A 20826-nucleotide genomic window follows, 5' to 3' on the forward strand; every position below is an offset into this window, starting at 1 on the left:
AGGATGATGAGAGAAAGATGGCAAAGAATGGAAAAGAGAAGGAGGAGGAATAAAGAGGAAAAGAGAGACGGGAGAGGAGAAGGAAGAGAGAAGCAAAAAGACAATAACAAAAAAGATGGAAGCAGAAAGACAGGAGGACAAGAAGGATAATGAGGAGTGAGAAAAGAGAGAGATAGGAGAGAAGGGACAGAAAGCATCATGAAAGACAGGAGAGAGAAAGAATCAACAGAAAGGAAATGGGAGTTTAGAAGGAGATAGGGAGACCAGTGAAGGAGGAGAGAGAAGATTGAGTAGGGAAAAAGTGGATGAAGATTAAGAAAAACTCAAAAATAAAAACAAAACAGGATCGACTAGAAGGAAATGAATCACTTTCTAAATTGAGCCTAATTTTGAAGCTGAAAAAATATGGTATCTTGAACACCAATAGGATTAAGTCAACAGGGCCTTAGAAGAAGCTGCCACTGAAGTTGGTGGTAAGAACCTCAGCTTAGTCTTTTACAGTATATCAACATTCTCACTTCAAATGTTTTAGCTGTTCAGTCAGAGCAACCTTTACGAAATCATTTTCTAATTACATTACTTAGTGAGGCCTACTCGGGGGCTTCCTGTCCCTAGTTTGGCCACTGACTGTTCCAAATTCCCCTTTCATGTATTTCCCCTGAAGAATTATTTAGCCTACACCGGCAGGGAGGAGCAGTGACAATGAAACATTGTGGCAGAACAAACCTGTGTGGGAAAAAAAGGGACTATCCTCATCTATTACTGTATGGTTTTTCCAAATGAACAAGTCACAAGTCAGTGGTTTCCAAAGCCTTCCCTCAGAGTTAACATAGCGTCACACATTTATGCTTGTCTGATGAATAGGGACATCATAGACATAAGCAGGTTTTATCTCTTTTTGACTGTAACATCTTAAAGTTACAGTTTGTAACTTAATCTAGCGCTGATGTGAGGATCAGCCCTCTGCTCTGCCCAGCCCCCCTCCTCTGAAATTGCTGTACTTGGCTCTTTGCTCTTTACCACAATCTGCACAGTGCTTTAGTTATTTATCATACAATTCATTAAAATATGTAAAGATGCTATTAAACTTACTCATCACAACAATGCTGATTATTTACAGTGAGTTTATCACTACGAGTGATCACATTCACATTACACACAGTCATTTGATTATGATTATTTGATTATATAGCTTTATTGTGTATAGCCTGATATGTAACAATATGTTTCAGACTGGAAACCAGGACACAAAACATTAATAAGTGTTATCCAACATCCCGATTGACAGTTCAGCACAAAAGCCTGTCTACACAATAGTCATCTCTGAAGTAAGATGACACGTATGACCTGCTACTGGAAGATTCCCACGGGCATCAGTGACTTAGAAGGACTCTGGGTTATGAAGTTTCATCTCCCGAGCCAACTGACACAGTGAACAAAGAGTGCAGAAAGAGGCCAGCACCCAGTCTTCAAATATGGAGCCCTGTTAGTTAGAAATAGAGAAGACAAATTATTTGACTTTATTTAAATTATTTGAGTTTAAATATATTTTTATATTGGTAAGAGTCTCTCCTGTACCTTAATGTGATATCTCTCTCTCATACTGCTCCGTATGGTGACACAAAACAAAGGAAAACCTCCAGACAGCACGTTCAGCAGGGGCAAACACAGGCATTCCCCAAACACTTCAGCGACCTTACAGGCCAAGCATGGTCCACACCAGAAACCCAAACAGCCTGTCCCACACAAACATAGAGAAGACACAATTCAGTATGTATTAGGATAATAAAACCACATTACTAGAGACACACGGACACTCAAGACTGTTAGACCCCATCCTCACATATCTCTGTATCATCCCAGCAGTCAAAGACACCACTTGACCATGTCCCAGTCCTGGGTTCCACTACACTTATCCTGGGCTGATTTGTCACTATGGGTGGTGGCAGAGGTTGATCCATTTTGTCTGTCAACAAAGAGAACACAATGAAAATGTTTTTACTATTACTCTGCTTGGTGTAAGATTCCCATAAGAGGGAACAGCTCCCATGATGCTAAAAACAGACTTAACAACAATATAAGCTATATCAGAAATCTTAGAAATTGTAAAAAATTATCTGTGTTACAGATTCATTTTCCTTGGTGTGAGGTATGTGTATGTATGAGATAAACAAAATACAACAGGTTAATGTAAACGCACAGTTAAACACTGATAAACGAAAAAAAAAAACCTCAGTAATAATTGAATAAAAAGCTTCTAAATAACATACCTTGTTGTCTATGGAAACATCAGGGAAATTCTGTAGTCCTTTCTGACTTGGATATGTTACCAAGCACAACACACAAGACGTCAAAAGATCTAAATTATTTATAAATGGGCAGGTAGCACCAATAATTATATCTGTGCTCCGTCCTCACACATAGAGACTTGGCTCAGACTGTCAGGAACCACACCTGCTGCACCTGCGCCTCTTACTGAGGGGTCTCCAATCCCATGAGGAAATTTTGAAGAATGCATCAAAGATGTGACTTTATGAGTCAAAGCATACAAAAGCTTTCCATTGAAATGTGATAGTCGTGCAAGAGACAAAGCTGTTATTTACTACAATGCCAAAAAAAAAAAAAGAAATTAGAAATATACATGGCTGATAGTGAGAGGATACGTGAGAGTATATGTGCGGTTTTCACTATTATGAAGTTAGTTAAAGTTAACTAAGTTAAGTTAAAAAAAGTTAAAAATCAGATCTGATTATAATAGTCAGAGATTGTGGATCTGACAGCAAATAATCAGCAGAGGGAGACACTGGCTGCTAGACGTAAAGAAGAGTGTGGGTCTGGAGATGATGGAATTTTTCCAATATAGCGTCCTCTGTAATTATTCAGAAATCAGCACAAAAACGTGCGAGTTTCTGGTCCTTTCCATCTTCCTCATAATAAGAAAGTAGGAAAAGAAAGAATCTCATTCATGAGTATTTTATAAAATATGGAGAACTGAAATCAACACTTTAGCAAAACAAACATTTCTATCTCTGCAGTTTTTCAAGTAAACTAATCTATATAAACAGTTTTAAACCTCTTAGGAATATAAATAATAATATAAATAGGAATATATTATAATTTAAATAAACAGATAATATCATATTACCCAACTAATTAGCAGGTGTCTCCAAGTGAAATTCATTGTTCTGACCAGCACTGTCTATGTCGCTCAGTACTCTAGTGGTTTAGTTCTTTTTCAGGTCATTTCTAACTGTTCTACTGGCTGTGCCAAATGTTTTGGGAATGTCTTCAATTATTTCCCTCCTTTTTCAAATTTAATTCCGTTTGGTTAACTTCAGCTTTTAAATGGGCCTCATCTTACTATAAAAGAAACTTTCAGGTTTCTGATTCTCTTCTAAGATTTTCTTCCCCCAGTACTAATCCTTACAGCATCAATGACAGCTTAATGATTGTGATGTATCTTTCTATTGATTGAACGATATCAGTTTAATATTTTGAGACTTGGGATCATCCATTCCCAAATCATGTTGGACCAATAGACCCATCACACCCTGACTTGCAAAATAGCCAGCCGACAGATGTTTGCAAATTTACTAAAAATTAAAAATATCACATGTACATATTGTCTGTAAACCTCTGAGACAGGATTGTATTGAGGCACAGATCGGGGGAAGGGCACGGAAACATTTCTGCTGCATTGAAGGTCCCAATGGGCAAAGTGGCCTCCATCATCCATAAATGGAAGAAGTTTGGAAGCAGCAGGAAGGACTCTTCCTAGAGCATGTAGGCCAGCCAAACTGAGCAATCGAGAGAGAGGGGCCTTTGTCAGGTAGATGCCCAAGAAATCGATGGTCACTCTGAAAGAGCTCCAGGGTTTATCTGTGGAGAGAGAACCTTCCAGAAGACCCACCATCTCTGCAGCACTCCACCAGTCAAGCCTGTATGGTAGGGTGGCTAGACGAAAACCACTTCTCAGTAAAAGGCACATGACAGCCTGACTGAAGGACTCTCAGACCAGGAGAAACTAAATTCTCTGGTCTGATGAAACAATGATTGAACTCTTTGGCCTGTATGCCGAATGAAGTGTGATGTCTGGAGGAAACCAGGCACCGCTCACCACCTGGCCAATAGCATCCCTACAGTAAAGCATGGTGGTGGCAGCATCAGGCTGTTGGGATGTTTTTCAGCAGCAGCAACTGGGAGATTAGTCAGGACAGAGGGAAAGATGAATGCAGCAATGTACAGAGACATCCAAGATGAAAACCTGTTCCAGAGAGCTCTGGACCTCAGACTAGGGCGACGGTTCATCTTTCAACAGGACAACATCCCTAAGCACACAGCCACGATAACAAAGGAGTGGCTACGGCACAATTCTTTGAATGTCCTTGAGTGGGGCAGCCAGAGCCCAGACTTTAACCCGATGGAACATCTCTGGAGAAATCTTAAAATGGCTGCGCACCGACGCTACCCATCCACCCTGATGGAGCTTGAGAGGTCCCACAAAGAACAATTGGAGAAAATGCACAAAAATAGGTGCTTGTAGCATCATACTTAAAAGGACTTGAGGCTGTAATTGGTTCTAAAGGTGCTTCAACAAAGTATTAAGCAAGGAGAGTGAATACTTACAGACATGTGATTTCTTTTGTTTTTTTTATTTTTAATAAATTTGCAAAGATTTTAAACAAACTTCTTTCATGTTGTCATTATAGGGTATTGTTTGTAGAATTTTGAGGGAAATAATTAATTGTATCCATTTTGAAATGAGGCTGTAACATAACAAAATGTGGAAAGGGTCAACATAGGGAATGCTTCCTGGATGCACTGTATACTACCAAAGCTGTGAAAAGCTGATCAGTTTAAAAAACAAAAAAATAAAAAACACATTTCATAACCCCACAAAAGTCTTATGAAAGAACTATGATCCTGTAAATATCTTCCTGAGTCACTCTGCTGTGAACAGTACCTTTGGTTCCCATCAGAATTAGAACAGTGTCGGAAAAATAGGGAGGTGAGCATCACCTGACTAAACAGTAAATTATTGACTATTCAGGACATTCCAGCGGGTAGGGTTTCCTCACTGTGGTTATATACAATGACACCAGAGGTTAAAAAAAAAGAATCGCTCGGCAAAGGCCTGTTCATATTTTCAAACTGTTACACTAGGGTAACAAAGCTCTACTTCTTGCTGGAAATGACAATAGCTTCTTTAATGCTTCTATACAAAATTATGGTAGCTTAAAATAGCTCGAGACTAATATCATCGTAGTGACAAATACATAAATTACTTGAATTAATACAGTACAACAGTAAAGGCCTAAAGCAATATTTTCACTTAATCTTTGCTGCTGTGTGAAGAGTTTGTGCATATTTTGAAAAGAACAAACTAATTGTGAAGAAAATTATACCAAACAATGAAAAGTCCTTTATTGCCATCAGAACATGAGTGAGAAAACCAGAGACAAAATCTGACAAGAGTGAGGAGTTGACTGTACAACCAGCATCCACACAGACGCACACAACACACACGCACAGAGCAGCCAGCAGTCTTTCAACAGGACATAAAGGGTAGAGATACATAAGGGAATACAGTACTCACACAATGAGGTATAAAGTAAACACAAACATATCCGAAAGGGCTTCGTCCTCCACTCACACACACACACACACACACGCAACTGAAGGTACAAATAGTCAAATGCTCGTTCATTCTCTAAAAACACAACATACAGGTGAGCAGAAATGTATAACAGCAGCATCTGGGTCATCTCGATTCAACCACACTCCCATTCGTCTGTCTCTCAAAACCTTTGGTCATGTGGACACTTGCTTGTCGTGCACAATGTTGCCCTTGTAATTTAATACTTTGTGAGACTTAACTTGTGAGCGAAGGAGTGGATCCCTTCCTGACTCATATCCACCAATAGTAACTGGGACTTTCTGGGCAGATGAGCGAAGAAGGGGGGTGGGGGGCTAATGGTTTTGAGTCACAAATCTCTCTCTTCATTGTAGAGTTTCTATGTTAGTTGGACATTCAATGTGTACATTAGCAGCAGTTCTAGTGAATAAAACAATGGCTTTGTAAGTCAGATTAATAACACCCTTTTCCTCATGCACAGGACAGGCACCACCTACTACTTGTTAACTAAATGCCATGCAAGTTAGAAAAATAGACTGCAAACCCACAAGACAGAGAAATCAAAGTTCACCTCAAGAGAACAGGTTGATTTCACTTCAATTTCTTTATTTCATATTTTCTAAGATGTGGAAATAGCAACAAAAAAACTTGAGAGTGGCAACCAAGACAACAGTAACGACATGAGCAGAGAGCCACTGAGGATTCATATCCCTCTCTTACTCCATTTGCTAACCCAAACTGCCAGGTACAAGACAGACACCTTGCTTGTAAATGCTTTTCGTTTGTTTTAGTCCTCTGCTATGCGCCACGTGGGCGACTGCTCCAACTTGCACGCAGCTGGTTGTTGTGTATGCCCCGTGTGTGTGTACCTGTAAGTGTGGACCTGTGTGTCATGTGGCTCTCACGTCATTTGAAGCTGTCCCAATCCCAACAGTCTGCAGTCTCCTGGCCCTCCCCGACTAGCAGCACCCGTCCTAGATAGGTGGTTGCCCTTGTGTGCATCCGGAGCTGTGCGCTGCACTGGTTTATCAAGACACTAGTGTGGCTGGAAGCTAGCACCGCCGCCCCCTCCCACACAGAAAAAGAGGCACGGTAAAGTACTCTTTGAGTCTAAATCTAGAGTTCAAGTCTGCTTATGTCTGGTCTCAGCCTGTCTTGTTCACAAGGCTGTACAGGTGCCACCCTGGACCCTCAAAAGACCAAAAACAGGTGAGGGGAGAAAGTGACAAATACACCTGACACCTCCCCCCTCGGGCCTGTGGATAAATAGAGATGCCTCACCATGTGACCTGCCCAGGGGTACGTTTTGTTACCTCACCCATCCCAGTCTAGTTTCGTGGCTGCCAAATCTCAACTGTGCACACACAAACACACACATACGCGTGCACGCACGCCATCGACCCCTACGCCGTCCATTCTAATCGGAATGAGGACAAGCGCCTTGAATTTCATGTTTGGCACCAGACTTGTTTCTCCTCACAGTCAGTCACTCCACCTCCCCTCATTCTCCCTTGTTTCACTCATCATTCCTTTACAGGTTTGTTCTCTCCTTGAAAAAAAAAAGGAAAAAAAAAAAAAAGGGAAGAACTCCTCTTCCAAAACAAAACCAACTTAATGGAAAAAAAACTCAAGTTTTTTTAATTTTTTTTTTTTTCAAATTCAAGGCACAATGTCTATCAATATTCCAATCTATCTCCACTCCGAGGTTCAGTGTGCGAACAACGTCATATAATGTTGGACTGTCTGCTCGTACGCCACTCCCTATAGTATACATCTCTTGTCTGCACTTTAACACTGTTAAGAGACGCGTCTGTTTTGGTTGAGAGAGCGGCCACCAAGTCCAAACCAGTGATAAACAATGAACAAAATTAACGTAACAAAAAAAGGACACACATAAAGACAACCGTTTTAAAAACAACAACAACAAAAAAAGTCTTGTCCTGTTCTCGTGTTTCAGTATTTTCAAAGATCAAGTCATATCCACCAGCTCCTTTTTGGCAAGCTAGTTCTTTTTTTAAATAAGCACTAAGTACTGATAGATAGTATAGCATAAATCGTTAACGTGTGTTTTTAAGTAGATGCGTTTGTCGTTTTTTTGTACTTTTTCACTCTCATAGTATGAATTCAGGTATTTTGTCAGGTATTTTTCACTCATCTGTTTAAGTTTTAAGTTAATGCAAGCAGGGACAGAGTTTGCCATGGAGTCTTGCTCTAGACTTGGGTTTACGAGGAGCAGGGCCTTGTCTTTACGAGACCCCATTGACCAAGGTCATGGTCTCGCTGGCCGAGGTCATGCCTTTGCTGGGGGAACGCTTGGAGGGCGTTCGCTCATCGTTCTTGGCGCTGGTCCCGTTCTCCTGTGCATTCAAAAGGTAAGAAGAGGTGAGAATGGTCTAATAATGTCTTTTATTGTTAGAAAACTAAAGCTGAGGTCAATTTTTAGGCTTCTGTTTGTACCTTGGGCTCAGGGCCGGTGTGGTTTTCCTTCTGGGGCAGGTTCTGTCTGCTCTGGGACTCAGCACGGGATATGTAGTCAGCAACTGTCACTGGAAATGTACAGATAAAAACTAAATACTGGCCTTGCTTTAGGACATACCAAAGACAATTCATGTACTAGACAGCAGCTTAAAAGGGAAACAACGCTCATATTTCTATACAATACACCGTTAAATCTGAAGGCAAAATGTTAACATGTAAAACACAGTGACTCACCACTCTCACCTGGCTGTCTGTCACGGCTGGCTGAGCCTCCCTCCGGGCGGTTGCCACGGTTGCGACGGCGGCGGCTTCGATTGCGACGCTGAGGTCGAGCTTCTTCATCTAACATTCAGATGAGAAAATGGGAATTACAGCCTCTGACAGTGTCATAGTTAAAAATATCTGCTTTCATCAACAAATGATTAACAGTGGCTGCCAGAACCATGGAAAAATGAGCCTTCACAGATCATTATGCAACCAAGGTCTGAGTACAGAGCTGCAGTTCTCACCCAGTCCATTCTCACTAGGACCAGCCTGGCTGTCCGACTCTGCAGCAGCATCCATCACACTGGGCTCCTGGTCATTGCGGCGGCGGCGGGAACGTCTGCGGCGGTCTCCTCCCATGCCTTCACTGACATCTGTGTCGGCAAGCTCTCCCTCTCCCTCTAGCAGAGAGTAGGGGTTACTGTCTGGGTCCCTTAGCACTGAAAATGCACAAAAGGATTAGGATTCAATTTCACCTCCCCAATAAACTCTGGTTTTAAATACTCAGATACTGTGTGTATTCTTTAAAAAATTTAAAAATAAAATAGACAATTCTACAATATGGCTTGAATAACATGTTCTCAAACTAATCTCATTCTGCTTACTCCATGATATTAAAGAAAAGTAACCTGTCAGGTTATGCTTAAAAAGACCTGGGAGATTAGATTAGTGGCACCAAACTCATACTACTTGGAAAAGCGTGTGTGAGAAACGATGACACACCACGGCCAATGAATTTGGGGGAATTTTTACTACCTGAGCTGATGGAGTTGGAAGGCTTGGATCCCGGCCCTCCACGGCCTCGTCCGGAGTTGGAACCTCTACCTCTGCCTCCCCGCCGAGATCCTCTTTCCTCTCCGCCTAAACCACGGGGCCGCTGGTCACGCTCAATAACATCTTCTGACTCAGAAGCATTGGACAGTTCAGAGTTTGTGCCTGCAAAAGGCAGAAAGAATAAAAAGTATTCCCAAAGAAAAAAAAAAAGTTTTATTCTATATTACTTAAGAACATAACTGATATTTCTGTTCTTTCATTCTTACCATATCCAGAGTACTGGCTGTTGGAGGCCCTGCGTCCTCTGCCACGGCCCCCATAGGTGCGAGAGGCGTGGAGGGAGTTGGTGCTCTCATCTGTCAGGTACCCTTTCTCTCGGTCAACACCAGTGCCACCAGTTCGACTGGGAGGTGCACGGTACCCCACCCCAATCTGACGGAGCTGCTCATCAATCTGGAGTCGCTCTAGGCGCAGCTGCTCCACCTCCTACGGGACAAGGATAACAAAACTATTGTAAGCACAGTTAATAAAATGTAGCAGTTTGTCAAAATAAAGTGGTTAGCTACTGCTGTATACAGACAAAAGGCATAATTAAGTCAAACTACAAACAAAGTAGGCTACTATTTAAATATGATGATCCTCATCCTCTGGCCTAAGTCAGCCTGTCCCTTCAGGGGGCGCCACAGCTGAACATGTGCGGCACGAGTTTTTAGGGCAGTTGCCCTTCCTGTCACAACCCTCCCATTTTTTTATCCGGGCTCGGGACCGGTACCAAGGTGACCCTTGGTGGCTGGGATTGGAACCCGCGGCCTTCTGCATCCCAACCCAATGCTCTACCACTGAGCCACCAGGTCCCCTTTTTGACTGAGTTTAAATAAGTGTAGATTAAAAATATTCCTTTAAAATCCGCAAAATGTCAGCGGCAGTATTACAAATTTATTTACTCCAGTTTTGTTTCTGACATTTAATTTGATAGGCTGTGGCTGACTGCTATTCTCTTACTCAGGGTGAGGGGCCTGTTATTAAGAACTATTTATCAGTTTACCACTAAGTGGCAGTAATGTGTTAAGTTCTGTTTTCAGTCTTAAAAACAGAACATATAGAACATATTTTTTGTTATTAGGACAGTATAAAATACTGTTTTTGCTAAAATGTTCAATCAAATTATTTGATTTCCCACATGCTAACATGAATTAGATAAGGCTTTTAGGGAAGATTTGTCATTTGTCAACAAATGAGTAAAATTTGTTGTTTATAAGGCAAAACAATTGAAATGAGCTGTATTTGATTATAATTTTATGTCAAAAAGGCCACAGTTTTCTTTTGGTGTCAAAAGTTCTAATTTTTCAGCTGAGCCACATGAGCCATCTTAGTTGATGGGGGGGCATTTACATCTAACGACAGCAGTGCACTGACAGCAGTTTCTACTGTAGTTCAGTGGTAAGTGATTTGGAGGAGGGGGTCTTGCTTCGCAGTGTGACAGCTGCCTCCACCAACGACAGCTGAACCTCAAAGGAGGTGTGAAGGAAGTGAAGCGGGGGGTGGGGGGGTCTGATGTTATTTTTGGGAGCTGAGGATCCAGATAGTTGGTAATCTAAACTCCAGCATACCCTACACCCCATCCCAAAGAGAGGGGCTATTTATAAAAGCACATGAGGTAAGGGTAAAATGAGGTGCTCTCAGCAACTTTCCTCATGTGGTGCTGCAGAATAGGGAGACAGGTGACCAATGTGAAATTAACCTACACATGTACCCACACTCCCCAGACTCCCATGTAGCCCCCCCCCCCCGTAACATAAGCCTTCGAATAAACATTTCTCCACCATGCTTCCAGGTATTCTGAGCAGGAATAAAAATCAAAGTAACAACAGCCTGAATCTACACAAAGAAGTAATGCTGTGAACATGCACTTGTATATTACCTGAAGTTTTCTGAGTCACAGGAACAGAAAAAAAATACTAATATTGCCCTCTACTGGTGAACATGGAGGATCAACTTACCTGGAGATAGGAAACGTGGTATTCCAACAGAGCCTGAGCATTGCTGATGTTCTCTTTAGTCCCAACAAACACAAAGGGAACCATGCCCTAAAAAACCACAAACATAGGGAACGTGAAGAGCTGACACCAGGGAAACCATTAATGTTAATGACTATGTCATTTTCTGAGAGATCATCATCACTGTAACGGAAATAGTTTAGACTTCCTCAAAAAGGACATTTCAAGTTGTGAATTAAAGACACTGCAATGATTAGTATGCTTTAAAACAAATTCCACGTAAAGGCCACTGAACAGACACATGGTGTATCAACCCATCACAGACAAAGCGCAGTTAAGAGCCCACACACGTCCAACATAACTGACATATGCTATGCAGTGGGTTGTGTGCACTGAAAGCAACAAAAACATAAGTGCTGGTGACAAAACGGGACAAAGCAGCAGAAAGGAACAGTGTCAAAGCAGACAGCTCATGGGATGTCTACGCTCTGTTGCAGTTAAGTAGCTTGGGTTGTCGGAAAGCGGAGGGGGTAGCGGTTTTGTAAGGGACTGGGAGACCAGCCGAAAGGTCCATTCACCTCTTTGCTGCTGGCAGTGTCGTCTCTGCCAGCCCCCTGCCTGCCTACCTCCTCCCGGGGAAGCTTTTTGTCGTTGTCTCCCTCGATCCTGACACGGACCACACCCGACTTGTCCACAATCTCCTGGATGACTTTGCCGTTCTTGCCGATGACTTTGCCTTTAAAGGAGAGAAAGGGTAACAATGAAGGGTAAAACAGTCCTATTAAGAAGGGAGTGTGCCCAGTGATAAGTAACATGCTACGGTGATCATGTGGGATGTAATCAAAGACAAAAAGGCTTCTTCATAAACGTTAGGTTGCCAACTCACCTACAAGGTTCCTGGGTACCTGGAAGTAGTCTTCTTTGAACTCAAGATATTCTCTTGCCTGCTTCACTGCTTCTGGGGTCTGTAACATTATTAAGCATTAAACCACATTACGCTAAAGTACATCCATGTAACTGAAAGAGAAACACAAAACATACAGTGGCACACAAGCCCATTAACCAGCATACCTCTCCATAGATTCTGAATGTGCAGCTCTCTTCCTCCAGCTCGATAGCTGTAACACCAGGCACTTTCCTTGCCTGCTGGATATTGGCACCGTGGGAGCCAATTGCAAGGCCCATCAGGTCTTCCCTGACCCTCACCTCCTCCTGGTATGCTGATGCTAACTGCTTACTTGTCTAAGTGAGGAAACACAAAAGCTGGTTCGAGTGCAAAGGTGCAAACTAAGAAAATGGATGGCAACCCTAAAACTGACAAAGGGTTGTACAAACTAACAAATAATTTGCATTTGACACGTTTCATCAAAAGAGTATGTTTACCTCCAGGTGTTTGGTGGCTTCTTCGTTGCGGGACATTAGCATAAGCTTCGTGCGGATGCTGCGGAAATGCATGTCACTCAGAAGAGTTGCACGCTTTACTGTGGTTTCATTTGTTGACTGTGAAGATAAGTAAAAAAGATTGGGAAAAACTTAACTTAAAAATGACTTTCATGTTATCATCAATTGTTGGGTCACTGCATGTGGATATATGTCAAGTTAGAGGAGTCTTCAATGAGCCCTGATGTAGAGGCCTAAAAGCACTGATTTAGAATTTGGATACTCTTTGTGTAACATAAAGGGAAAAAAAAAACTTCTGGGACGATGTGAATTTAAATCTACAGACATAAAACCCCCGGCATGCAATTGATCTAAACCTTACAGATTCTTATGAGAGAATTACTACAGCTTAATTCTCATCTCTGGCTACTTCACAAGGCCATGCGTTTGTTCATCAAGTGAGACCGGGTACTAACCAGCACAACTAGTTCATTTGTTTGGGCACTGAAGAAGATGCAGTTGGCTCCGATAGCTTTCCTGAAGTCTTTGTGAATGTTGTCATTTGCACAGCTGTCGAAAAGAAAACAATCCACAGGAGAGTTTGCCTCATTATTCATTTGGCAGCAGCAGCACTGCTAACCATGACAACTTGTGAGTACTTTCAAACATCCAACTTTTACAGAATGGTATTTAGACATGTAAAATCACCCATTCATACATGCAAGACAACATGAGAACACTCACATCTCCCTCAGGTCTTCTGGGACAGGGATGGGGACTTTGTGGAAGGAGTTCCGAGAGGAAGGACTATTAGGGTTGACAGGCCTGATACGCTCTGATGTGACAATCTCGTTGTATGTGGCATCACATGCTGCATATTCAATCACATAGAACTGAAAACATCACAAAAGACAGATTTTTAATAACGTGGGCAGCAATATTAGAGAACAAAGTCTCACAACTTGGCTCATTGTGAACTTAAAAAACCTTCATGCTAAGATATGTAAAGCCAAAGAAACAAACTGCTTTTTTTAATTCATACAAAAATTCTGAATCAGCTGCCAACTTTGTAACTGGTGTCTGTTATGGCTTCATATCAAGAATGTATTTATAACAAAATTTCACTCAGTTAGAAAAAGAAACGTCTGTCTCCATTGGTAAAAAGGGTGTGCCAGAGTGAGATGCAGAGGAAGATGAAATGTTGTAGACAAACACTGAGGAAAACTACGAGAGTGAAGCAGAGAACACTGCACACTCCATGCTCAAAGGACAGAATTAAAGCCATCAGTCAATGCTAGACATTCCTGCAGGCTCTTATCAGACTGCTCCAAATAACAGCACTACACCAGCAGCAATTCCCTTGACACAGTAGCACTGCAAAGCTGTCCTGTTCATATCCCACTGACCCACTATTTAATGTGCATCTCATGCTGGTGTACTAGTACAGTTCAGATAATGTAAAAATTGAGATATAAACTCAAAATAAGGCAACTGTGCCTATATGGCCAAATCTGGTGCAAATTCACTTCAACACAACAAGTCAGTTTGAAGAAGCATGGGTTGTGTGAGAAATTTAATTTGAAGGTACACTGTCAGACCACATCAGGAAACTGTGCCTTTCAAAGCTCATAACCAAGCTTTACTTATCTTACTACATGTGTGTATTCACTCTACATACAGCATGTAGTACTCAGAGCTCAATAAACACGTAGCCTCCATTGTTCATTATTAAATACAGAGACACAGAGAAAGCTAGCCTAGATCAATCTCACTGACCTGAGGTATCCTTTTCTAAAGAATTAGTCCTATATGACTAAATAAATGGCAGAAGTAACATTTCATTAAGCTCACTATCTGTTTGTACAGTATCCAAGATGGTCTGAAGATTAGGTAAATTAGTCAGGATCAAAAAATAAAACTGCGTGGTTTAAGATGTATTTTTACACATCAACATCGTATTGTCCTTTGTATTTTCCAGTTGTGTAACTACGGTGAAATAATGGAGACTTGCAGGGGTGGAAAGGACCTGACAACAACATAAAGGCTAAACAAGTATCCAAAGTAAAGCAGATTGCAGATCTGCTTTGGAATGTATCTGCAATGAAACAACCTTATTCATTTTCTTTTTACTTCAATATTGAATATCTTGTTTTTTGGTTCCTTCCAACCACTTACCTCTCCCTTCATCATTCTGACCCGTGCCAGCCACCAGCCACATGGCTCCTGTTCATTGGCCCTGGAGTAAACCTGCAAGGAGACAGTTAATAATACCATAGTAATAAATAAATAAATAATAATATATTTAAAAAAACTACAGCTCCCATTAACTCTGCTTCAAATTAGGTGCAGTGACAAAAATGCACAATAAATACATAGTTTAATTTTAGATTTATTTCCTCTTTAGGAGGCCACATGGCTGTCATGGAGATAACAAAGAAAAGTCAATGCTACACAAAAAAGGCTGTCCATTAAAGTGCAAACACACCAAGGCTTTGAGACATGAGGTTAATGAAACTCAGGTTTAAGAGTTAGAGAGACAAAAAGCTGCATGACTCACCTCCACCTCCTCTCCTTCACCAATTTCCTTGTGGCAGTCGGCTGGAGGAGGCAACCGCACGTCACTGAAGGGCAACTGTCTCTCTGGCTGCCAGCTGTGGCGGGACAACACATCCACAAAAACACAGTTCAAACACAAAATTCAATCCAGTAACAATTCAAACAGCAAGATCTAGTCTTGCATGTAATGTTGGGACTGCAATAGCATGGGCGTATTAGCTACTCACTGCTGTGCAGCACATTAATGGACATAATGAGAATAAAAATTGATATGGATCATTAAGTTTAATGAGCAAGTTCAAGGAACTGTGTCTCGACACCGACCATGTTCATTGTAAGATGTTCTTTTACATTAAAGAAGCTCTTGATAATAGCTCAACAGAGTGCAATAAAGTTCAGTAAATGACTTTCAAAAGGTGACACTTCATAGTTTGGGCTCATTAAAAGAAAACGGTCTAATTTTTAGGTTAATTCAGTACCGATATTGAATAAATCTCCTTGTGCTCACTTCAAAACTGAAATTTTAACACAGTTTTCATTTAAGACACATTATTATCACTAAAAAAGGTACTACACAAACATCTCCAATTGCTTATAGAAAGTAAAAGACCACTTTTTAATACCATCCCCAAAATGACATAGGGCACCATGCTGCCACCTCTCCCACTCTGCATGCTTTGAGTCACTATTTTAGGGGTACTATAACTACACTCTAAGCCAAGTAAAGAAACTGGGACCAAAGGGTGGGGAGGGAAAGTAGGTGGGGCTAGGCATAAAGGGACGCTATCAGGAATACAGGAGTAGGCAGGGGGTCAGAGCAAAAGGTAAAAAAATAAAATAAAGCTGTTAGAGACATGTATGGGCAGCTGCATGCCATGCACAGGTGCTCAAGACACATTTCAAAGGCTGGGAAAGCAGCATGGGACACTAGTCGTAACTCTCGATTCCCAGCTTCATTTTGCCATTTATTAGAAAGCACATAAACAGAAATTTTAACTAAAAGAGCAAACTTACTTGTTTTCAAATACAATTGTGAGCGAGTCTTCATGGACATCTTTGATGTAACCCTAAAAGGCAAGCAGACAAAGACGTTTATTGCCATCAATGCTTAAGACAGAAAGAGCAATAAAGGGTGGGGCTGTAAGTACTTGATTGTTCATGTAAACAACATAGACAGCTGGCTTGGAAGCTACGCTAGACCAATACTGTGACTGTTGCTAAAAAGGAGCATCTAGGGCTTTTTGGAACCCAAGACATCACGTGGCTGACACAATTCTCTGGCTGTAAATTTTGTGCTGGGTAAAGTGAAGAGGAACACTGACTCCTCCTGACAGCACAGGCAGCCTCTCTCTCACACACAGTAAAATGCATGGAGCTTTCTTCGTGTGGAAGTTGGGAAACAACACTTTCACAAAGGGCATAATCATGTATGGTGAAGGGACACATTCACTCACTGTGTGACCAGATTATGAGATAGTCTCATGAACTATTACACTTCAACATGTTATGTGTCCATCGCAACCATCTACAAATATGCCATGGCATTCCAAAAACTCTTACCAACACCCCCAGCAGTGAGCAAATGACAAGATGAGAGGAAACTGGTGGGTGTGGCATGTGTCTGTGTAACGCTACCGTATATGGGACTGAGAGGCCAGGCAGTATCTTCAATTGCAAGCATGCTTGGGGGTCGGGAGTGGGGGTATGGATTCACCTGCTGGGAATGTGTTGCTTTTACACTGGCAGAGCTGGCTAGGGTTACAGTTAGGAGCATGTGTGTGCAGATGCAATGGGATTTGTACACTCTTCAAGCTGTCCACTCTCACCACAACAGCTGTACTCAGAACGTCTTAATTAATGGTCAGAACGCATTTCTGTATCTACGTAAAAATGTATTGTCTGTAGGATCCCAGTGGCAACAGAGTTGGGTAACCTCTGGATAAGGAATCACTATTGGCAACACGACTAACTGAAAACATACTGACCCACTAATTTCCTAAGACCACATAAGGTGACAGCTGCATGTTCATGTTATGTCAGGCTGAGTAATACTTCCACCAAGCACTACCAGGTGCTAGGGTAGAAAAGCCCTCGTTTGGGCACCAAAAAAAAAGAAAAGAAAAAAAGGATAGGTGTGGGCAGAGAGGGGTCACAGGCAGCTTCATAATGAAATTGCTTCACCCTCAAGCCAGCAGACACATGTGGTCCATTTAGGTCCATGTTTTGATCAAGACCTTTTCGGACCAAAGGAGCCAGGTTTCCCCTTACAGAAACAGTTTAAGGGGATAGTTGAGTGTTTTCCATACAAGTATCGAATGTGCTTAGATTTTTAAATTCAACTGGGCTACTTATAACATGTAATGAAATTTGTAAAAACGGTAAGATGTCCAAAAAAAAACACAAAAAAACAACAACAACACAGAAACAAATGAAAAAATAAAATATATAAAACAGTGTGAATCCTTTTATCAGCTTGCCAGGTATATGCTTGCTGTTGATTACATTTTGTAGTTCAATAAAACTTGCTGACTGAATTTGACACCAAGTTTATTGAGGTGCACTCGAAAGCAAAATCCCTTTACCCCATGTGCCAATCACATCAGGTAAAAAGGTAGTGAAGCTATTTCCCGACTCACTTCCATCGAGGACAGAATATCTACTAGAATTTGACATTTAAAATGTCACCAACACTGTTAAGTCTCTATTCATCAACAGAGTGAGAGCTGCAAGAGATCTGACAAAAAGAGGTGAGTGGAAAGTGTTCATTCATGCCAGAGCTTAACTGTCACCCTGTAAAACAGAACGACAGGTGAAGCAGCATGAGGAGAGTAAATATAGGTTCATCTCTAAACCACCATGTGGCCGGCTGACCAGCGGAACAGTTTCAGACAGAGAGAAACAGCACATGAAGCAATCAGTGTCTGAGCTGAGTGAAAAAGAAAAATCACAACACAATGGGTGAAAAGGGGAATTAAAATAATTGGTCATTTCCCATCCCCAACCATGAGGTTAGGGCCTACCTTTATCAGAGGTTTGCCAAAACCCTATAAACTCTGAAGCAACAACCTTCACTACTGACCAACAACAGTTTGATAGACTCAGAAAGATTCACAGATAAGCTCTTTTTTGATAAAAAAAAATATTGTGCTGAATTCAATTTGAATTACTTCGTGTAAAAAAATGCAAACAAGCCACGAGACAGCAGTAACAAAGACTTCACCTCATGTGTTTAGATGTGAAAGTACACTTTCATCTCTTTTCTTTTGAAAAAGAGAGAGAAATGAAACAGAAACCAACACTATAGCCGGTCCATGTCAGAGCAATAAACAAAACAAATATGAAGTATGGGAGCTTAGATGTAGCATCTCTTCACGCAGGAACTGCACAACAGCTGTGTGCTTAGCTGCTCGCTTGTGTTATGGTTAAATGTCTGCAGCCATTTCAACGCGATGTTGACTGTTAAGTAATGCTGTGTGACATTTCAAAATGATGGGATCTACCTCCCAGTAGTATAGCCTGTAATCATATTGACATTTGCAAATAAAACGACAAAACATAGGCCATACATGACGATGACAAGTTTGCCTAGCTTAACTGCTAGCTGGGGCTAGCTCCCCAACCCACAATGGCCAGTCCTAGAGGGACGTAAAATCAGCCCTGTTCATTAGGATTGGACCTATGCTAACATTAGCTAACTGATTTTTAGCCGTGGCCTGGCTCAGAAGAACGAAACATAACAGTTTTTATTGATACAAAACTTTTAACTGTAACTGCGATTGTCAGCAGGTTACCTTGTAGAAGGCCCCGTTCGAGCCGCGAACTTCCACGGCCAGCCCGTCCATACTTGTCGGTAGATCCCCACGGCTGTGCTTGTCCGTAGACGCGACGACTCCCTGCGAGTCCGGTAACGTTACCACCCCCAGCTTCAACGGCCCCTCGCCGCTATCCGGCCGCTTGTGGATTTCCAGTGTTTCGGGTGGAGGGAGAGGGGTAGAGGTGAAGGGGTTGGGGAGATGGGTGTGATGGTGTCAACTAAAGCAACGCAGACGCCGTGTCCAGCAGCAACCAGTTAGGAAGCTCCGTTGTCTGTTTTTGTCTCGGTGTGGGGATTTGGTGCTCGCAAGCTGTACCACACCGCTACGAGCAACCCTTAAGTTTCGACGTGCGCGAGAATGAAAAGGCAAGCTATTGATGCTACAAGCACGGTGCTGCTAGCTGATGGACAATTAGCTGGGAGGCTAGCTATAAACACCTTGATCCCGTCAGTGTGCAGGGATGCTAGTTGGCTAGCATTTGATAGCCTGGCTGCGTTTGTTAGTTGTACGTGTGGCGCAGTAGTTGCGTTGAATATTTTCACAGAATTCGTCACCGGGGGAGGTCGTGTCTTCAGTCTGCGGTGCAGTTTTCAAGCGGCGTTTCTTTCCCAAAAGGCGTTTGTGATGCACTACCGCCCGGCGACTCCTTACTCCTACTACCCGTCCCCTCAAACACACGCCGATGGAGTGAATCGGGACTGAATGACCTCAAACACCCCACCCCTCCATGACGAAGACCCGCCTATTAGGAGAAACAAGGCGTATGATACGTCGAAAATCTCGGCAATCAAGTCTATCTTTCGTTAATGGGTTTAACATCAAAGGGTTGGGCCAAAAGTGTGACCAATCAAATGCAGCGAGACGCATCCGAGCACAATTCATTGGTTTTTGTCCGTGTCAGTTACATTGTTAGTCAAATTGACTGGCTTTCGTATTTAATTTTGCCCACTCATTGATGAATGAGGACCCACAGCTATTGTGTAAACAGCACTATAGGCCCAGTAAAGTTACTATACATGATAAATATGACAATTTCTGTATGGAAGAAACACTTGTGTTCAGTTTAGAAAAGGGAGAAAACTCTGGATAACTCTCTTTTTATGCCTAGTGGCCAAAAAAATGTCTTGTCGAAACTGTTACTGGCTGCACTTTACTGCAGAAACCAAATGAGTAAAATATGTAATATTATGTGGATAACGAAATTGTAATTGTAACTGCAGTAACAAAACCCCAGAAATGCAGCACTAGCAAAACCAGATATGGGCAAAGACTGTTGCGAGTAAACAGCTGTGAGTAACACATGGAGAGGCCAGAGGCCACAGGGTTAAAGGTACAGGGATACTCACAACTGTGAAACCCCAGAGTCAACAATGTAAGGGAGACAGGGCCTGCTTGTTTAACTGGTTAATATCTAAACAGACTTGTAGAACGTCTTGACACAACAGCCTAAATTGTCATTTCAAGAAAATTTCCCAACTAAAAATTTGTTACGTACAAGGACAATGGTGACTATCAATTTAAAATGCTATTAGAGAAACCCTCAACATCAGCAGCACATTTTTAATTACAAGGTCCACCGCCCATACATGTCCCCTTTACAAACTACAGAATATGTTTAAGCAAAGGCAACAGTACTATATACTTCCCCTATATTCTCAAATACTTAAGATGATGAGTTGCGAAACCTCTAGGACCAGTCAGATATTAACATTACATCATAATGTGAGACACAGTGCTGTATTTGTAAAAATACTTCTGTAGCTCTTTTCTTAATTAAGCATCATATACTACTTGAACTTTTTTCTGTAGTTAATGTGTTACTACAGCCATCATTGATATAAAGTGTCCTTTATCATCATTGAGTGTCCTTTATTCAATCCACCATTGATTTAATCCATTTTGTGTTTTGCAATATTTTAGAAAAGCT

General features: G+C 41.7%; 1 protein-coding gene across 4 annotated transcripts; it reads right to left on the bottom strand.

Moving 5' to 3' along the window:
- Positions 1–5399: 5399 nt before the first annotated feature.
- Positions 5400–19602, bottom strand: fxr2 (FMR1 autosomal homolog 2). Of its 4 annotated transcripts, none has more exons than XM_067525261.1 (17): positions 18876–19602; positions 16099–16151; positions 15086–15179; positions 14704–14775; positions 13273–13421; positions 13005–13098; positions 12532–12648; positions 12220–12390; positions 12035–12113; positions 11775–11884; positions 11152–11238; positions 9418–9637; positions 9134–9313; positions 8623–8817; positions 8357–8455; positions 8093–8181; positions 5400–7992 (listed from the first exon to the last, which is right to left on the bottom strand). In XM_067525261.1, the coding sequence occupies exons 1-17, from the start codon at positions 18924–18926 to the stop codon at positions 7882–7884; spliced, it is 1971 nt and encodes a 656-aa protein (XP_067381362.1). In that variant the 5' UTR covers positions 18927–19602; the 3' UTR covers positions 5400–7881. The 4 variants fall into 4 exon arrangements, with proteins under 4 accessions (XP_067381362.1, XP_067381361.1, XP_067381360.1 ...); XM_067525260.1 differs by having other exon boundaries at positions 8348–8455; positions 18876–19601; XM_067525259.1 differs by having other exon boundaries at positions 11727–11884; positions 18876–19601.
- Between the last annotated feature and the right edge of the window lie 1224 nt (positions 19603–20826).

The sequence above is a fragment of the Channa argus genome, chromosome 12 (assembly GCF_033026475.1).
Source record: "Channa argus isolate prfri chromosome 12, Channa argus male v1.0, whole genome shotgun sequence".
Taxonomy (NCBI): Eukaryota; Metazoa; Chordata; class Actinopteri; order Anabantiformes; family Channidae; genus Channa; species Channa argus.

What these genes read in the sequence shown, in the direction of transcription:
- fxr2 (XM_067525258.1), bottom strand. Translation starts at nt 18,926, where the DNA reads ATGGACGGGCTGGCCGTGGAAGTTCGCGGCTCGAACGGGGCCTTCTAC. An exon ending in TCAGAATGATGAAGGGAGAG is followed by an intron (nt 13,422 to 14,703) that starts GTAAGTGGTTGG and finishes TGATGTTTTCAG; the next exon opens with TTCTATGTGATTGAATATGC. An exon ending in CAAATGAACTAGTTGTGCTG is followed by an intron (nt 12,649 to 13,004) that starts GTTAGTACCCGG and finishes TTATCTTCACAG; the next exon opens with TCAACAAATGAAACCACAGT.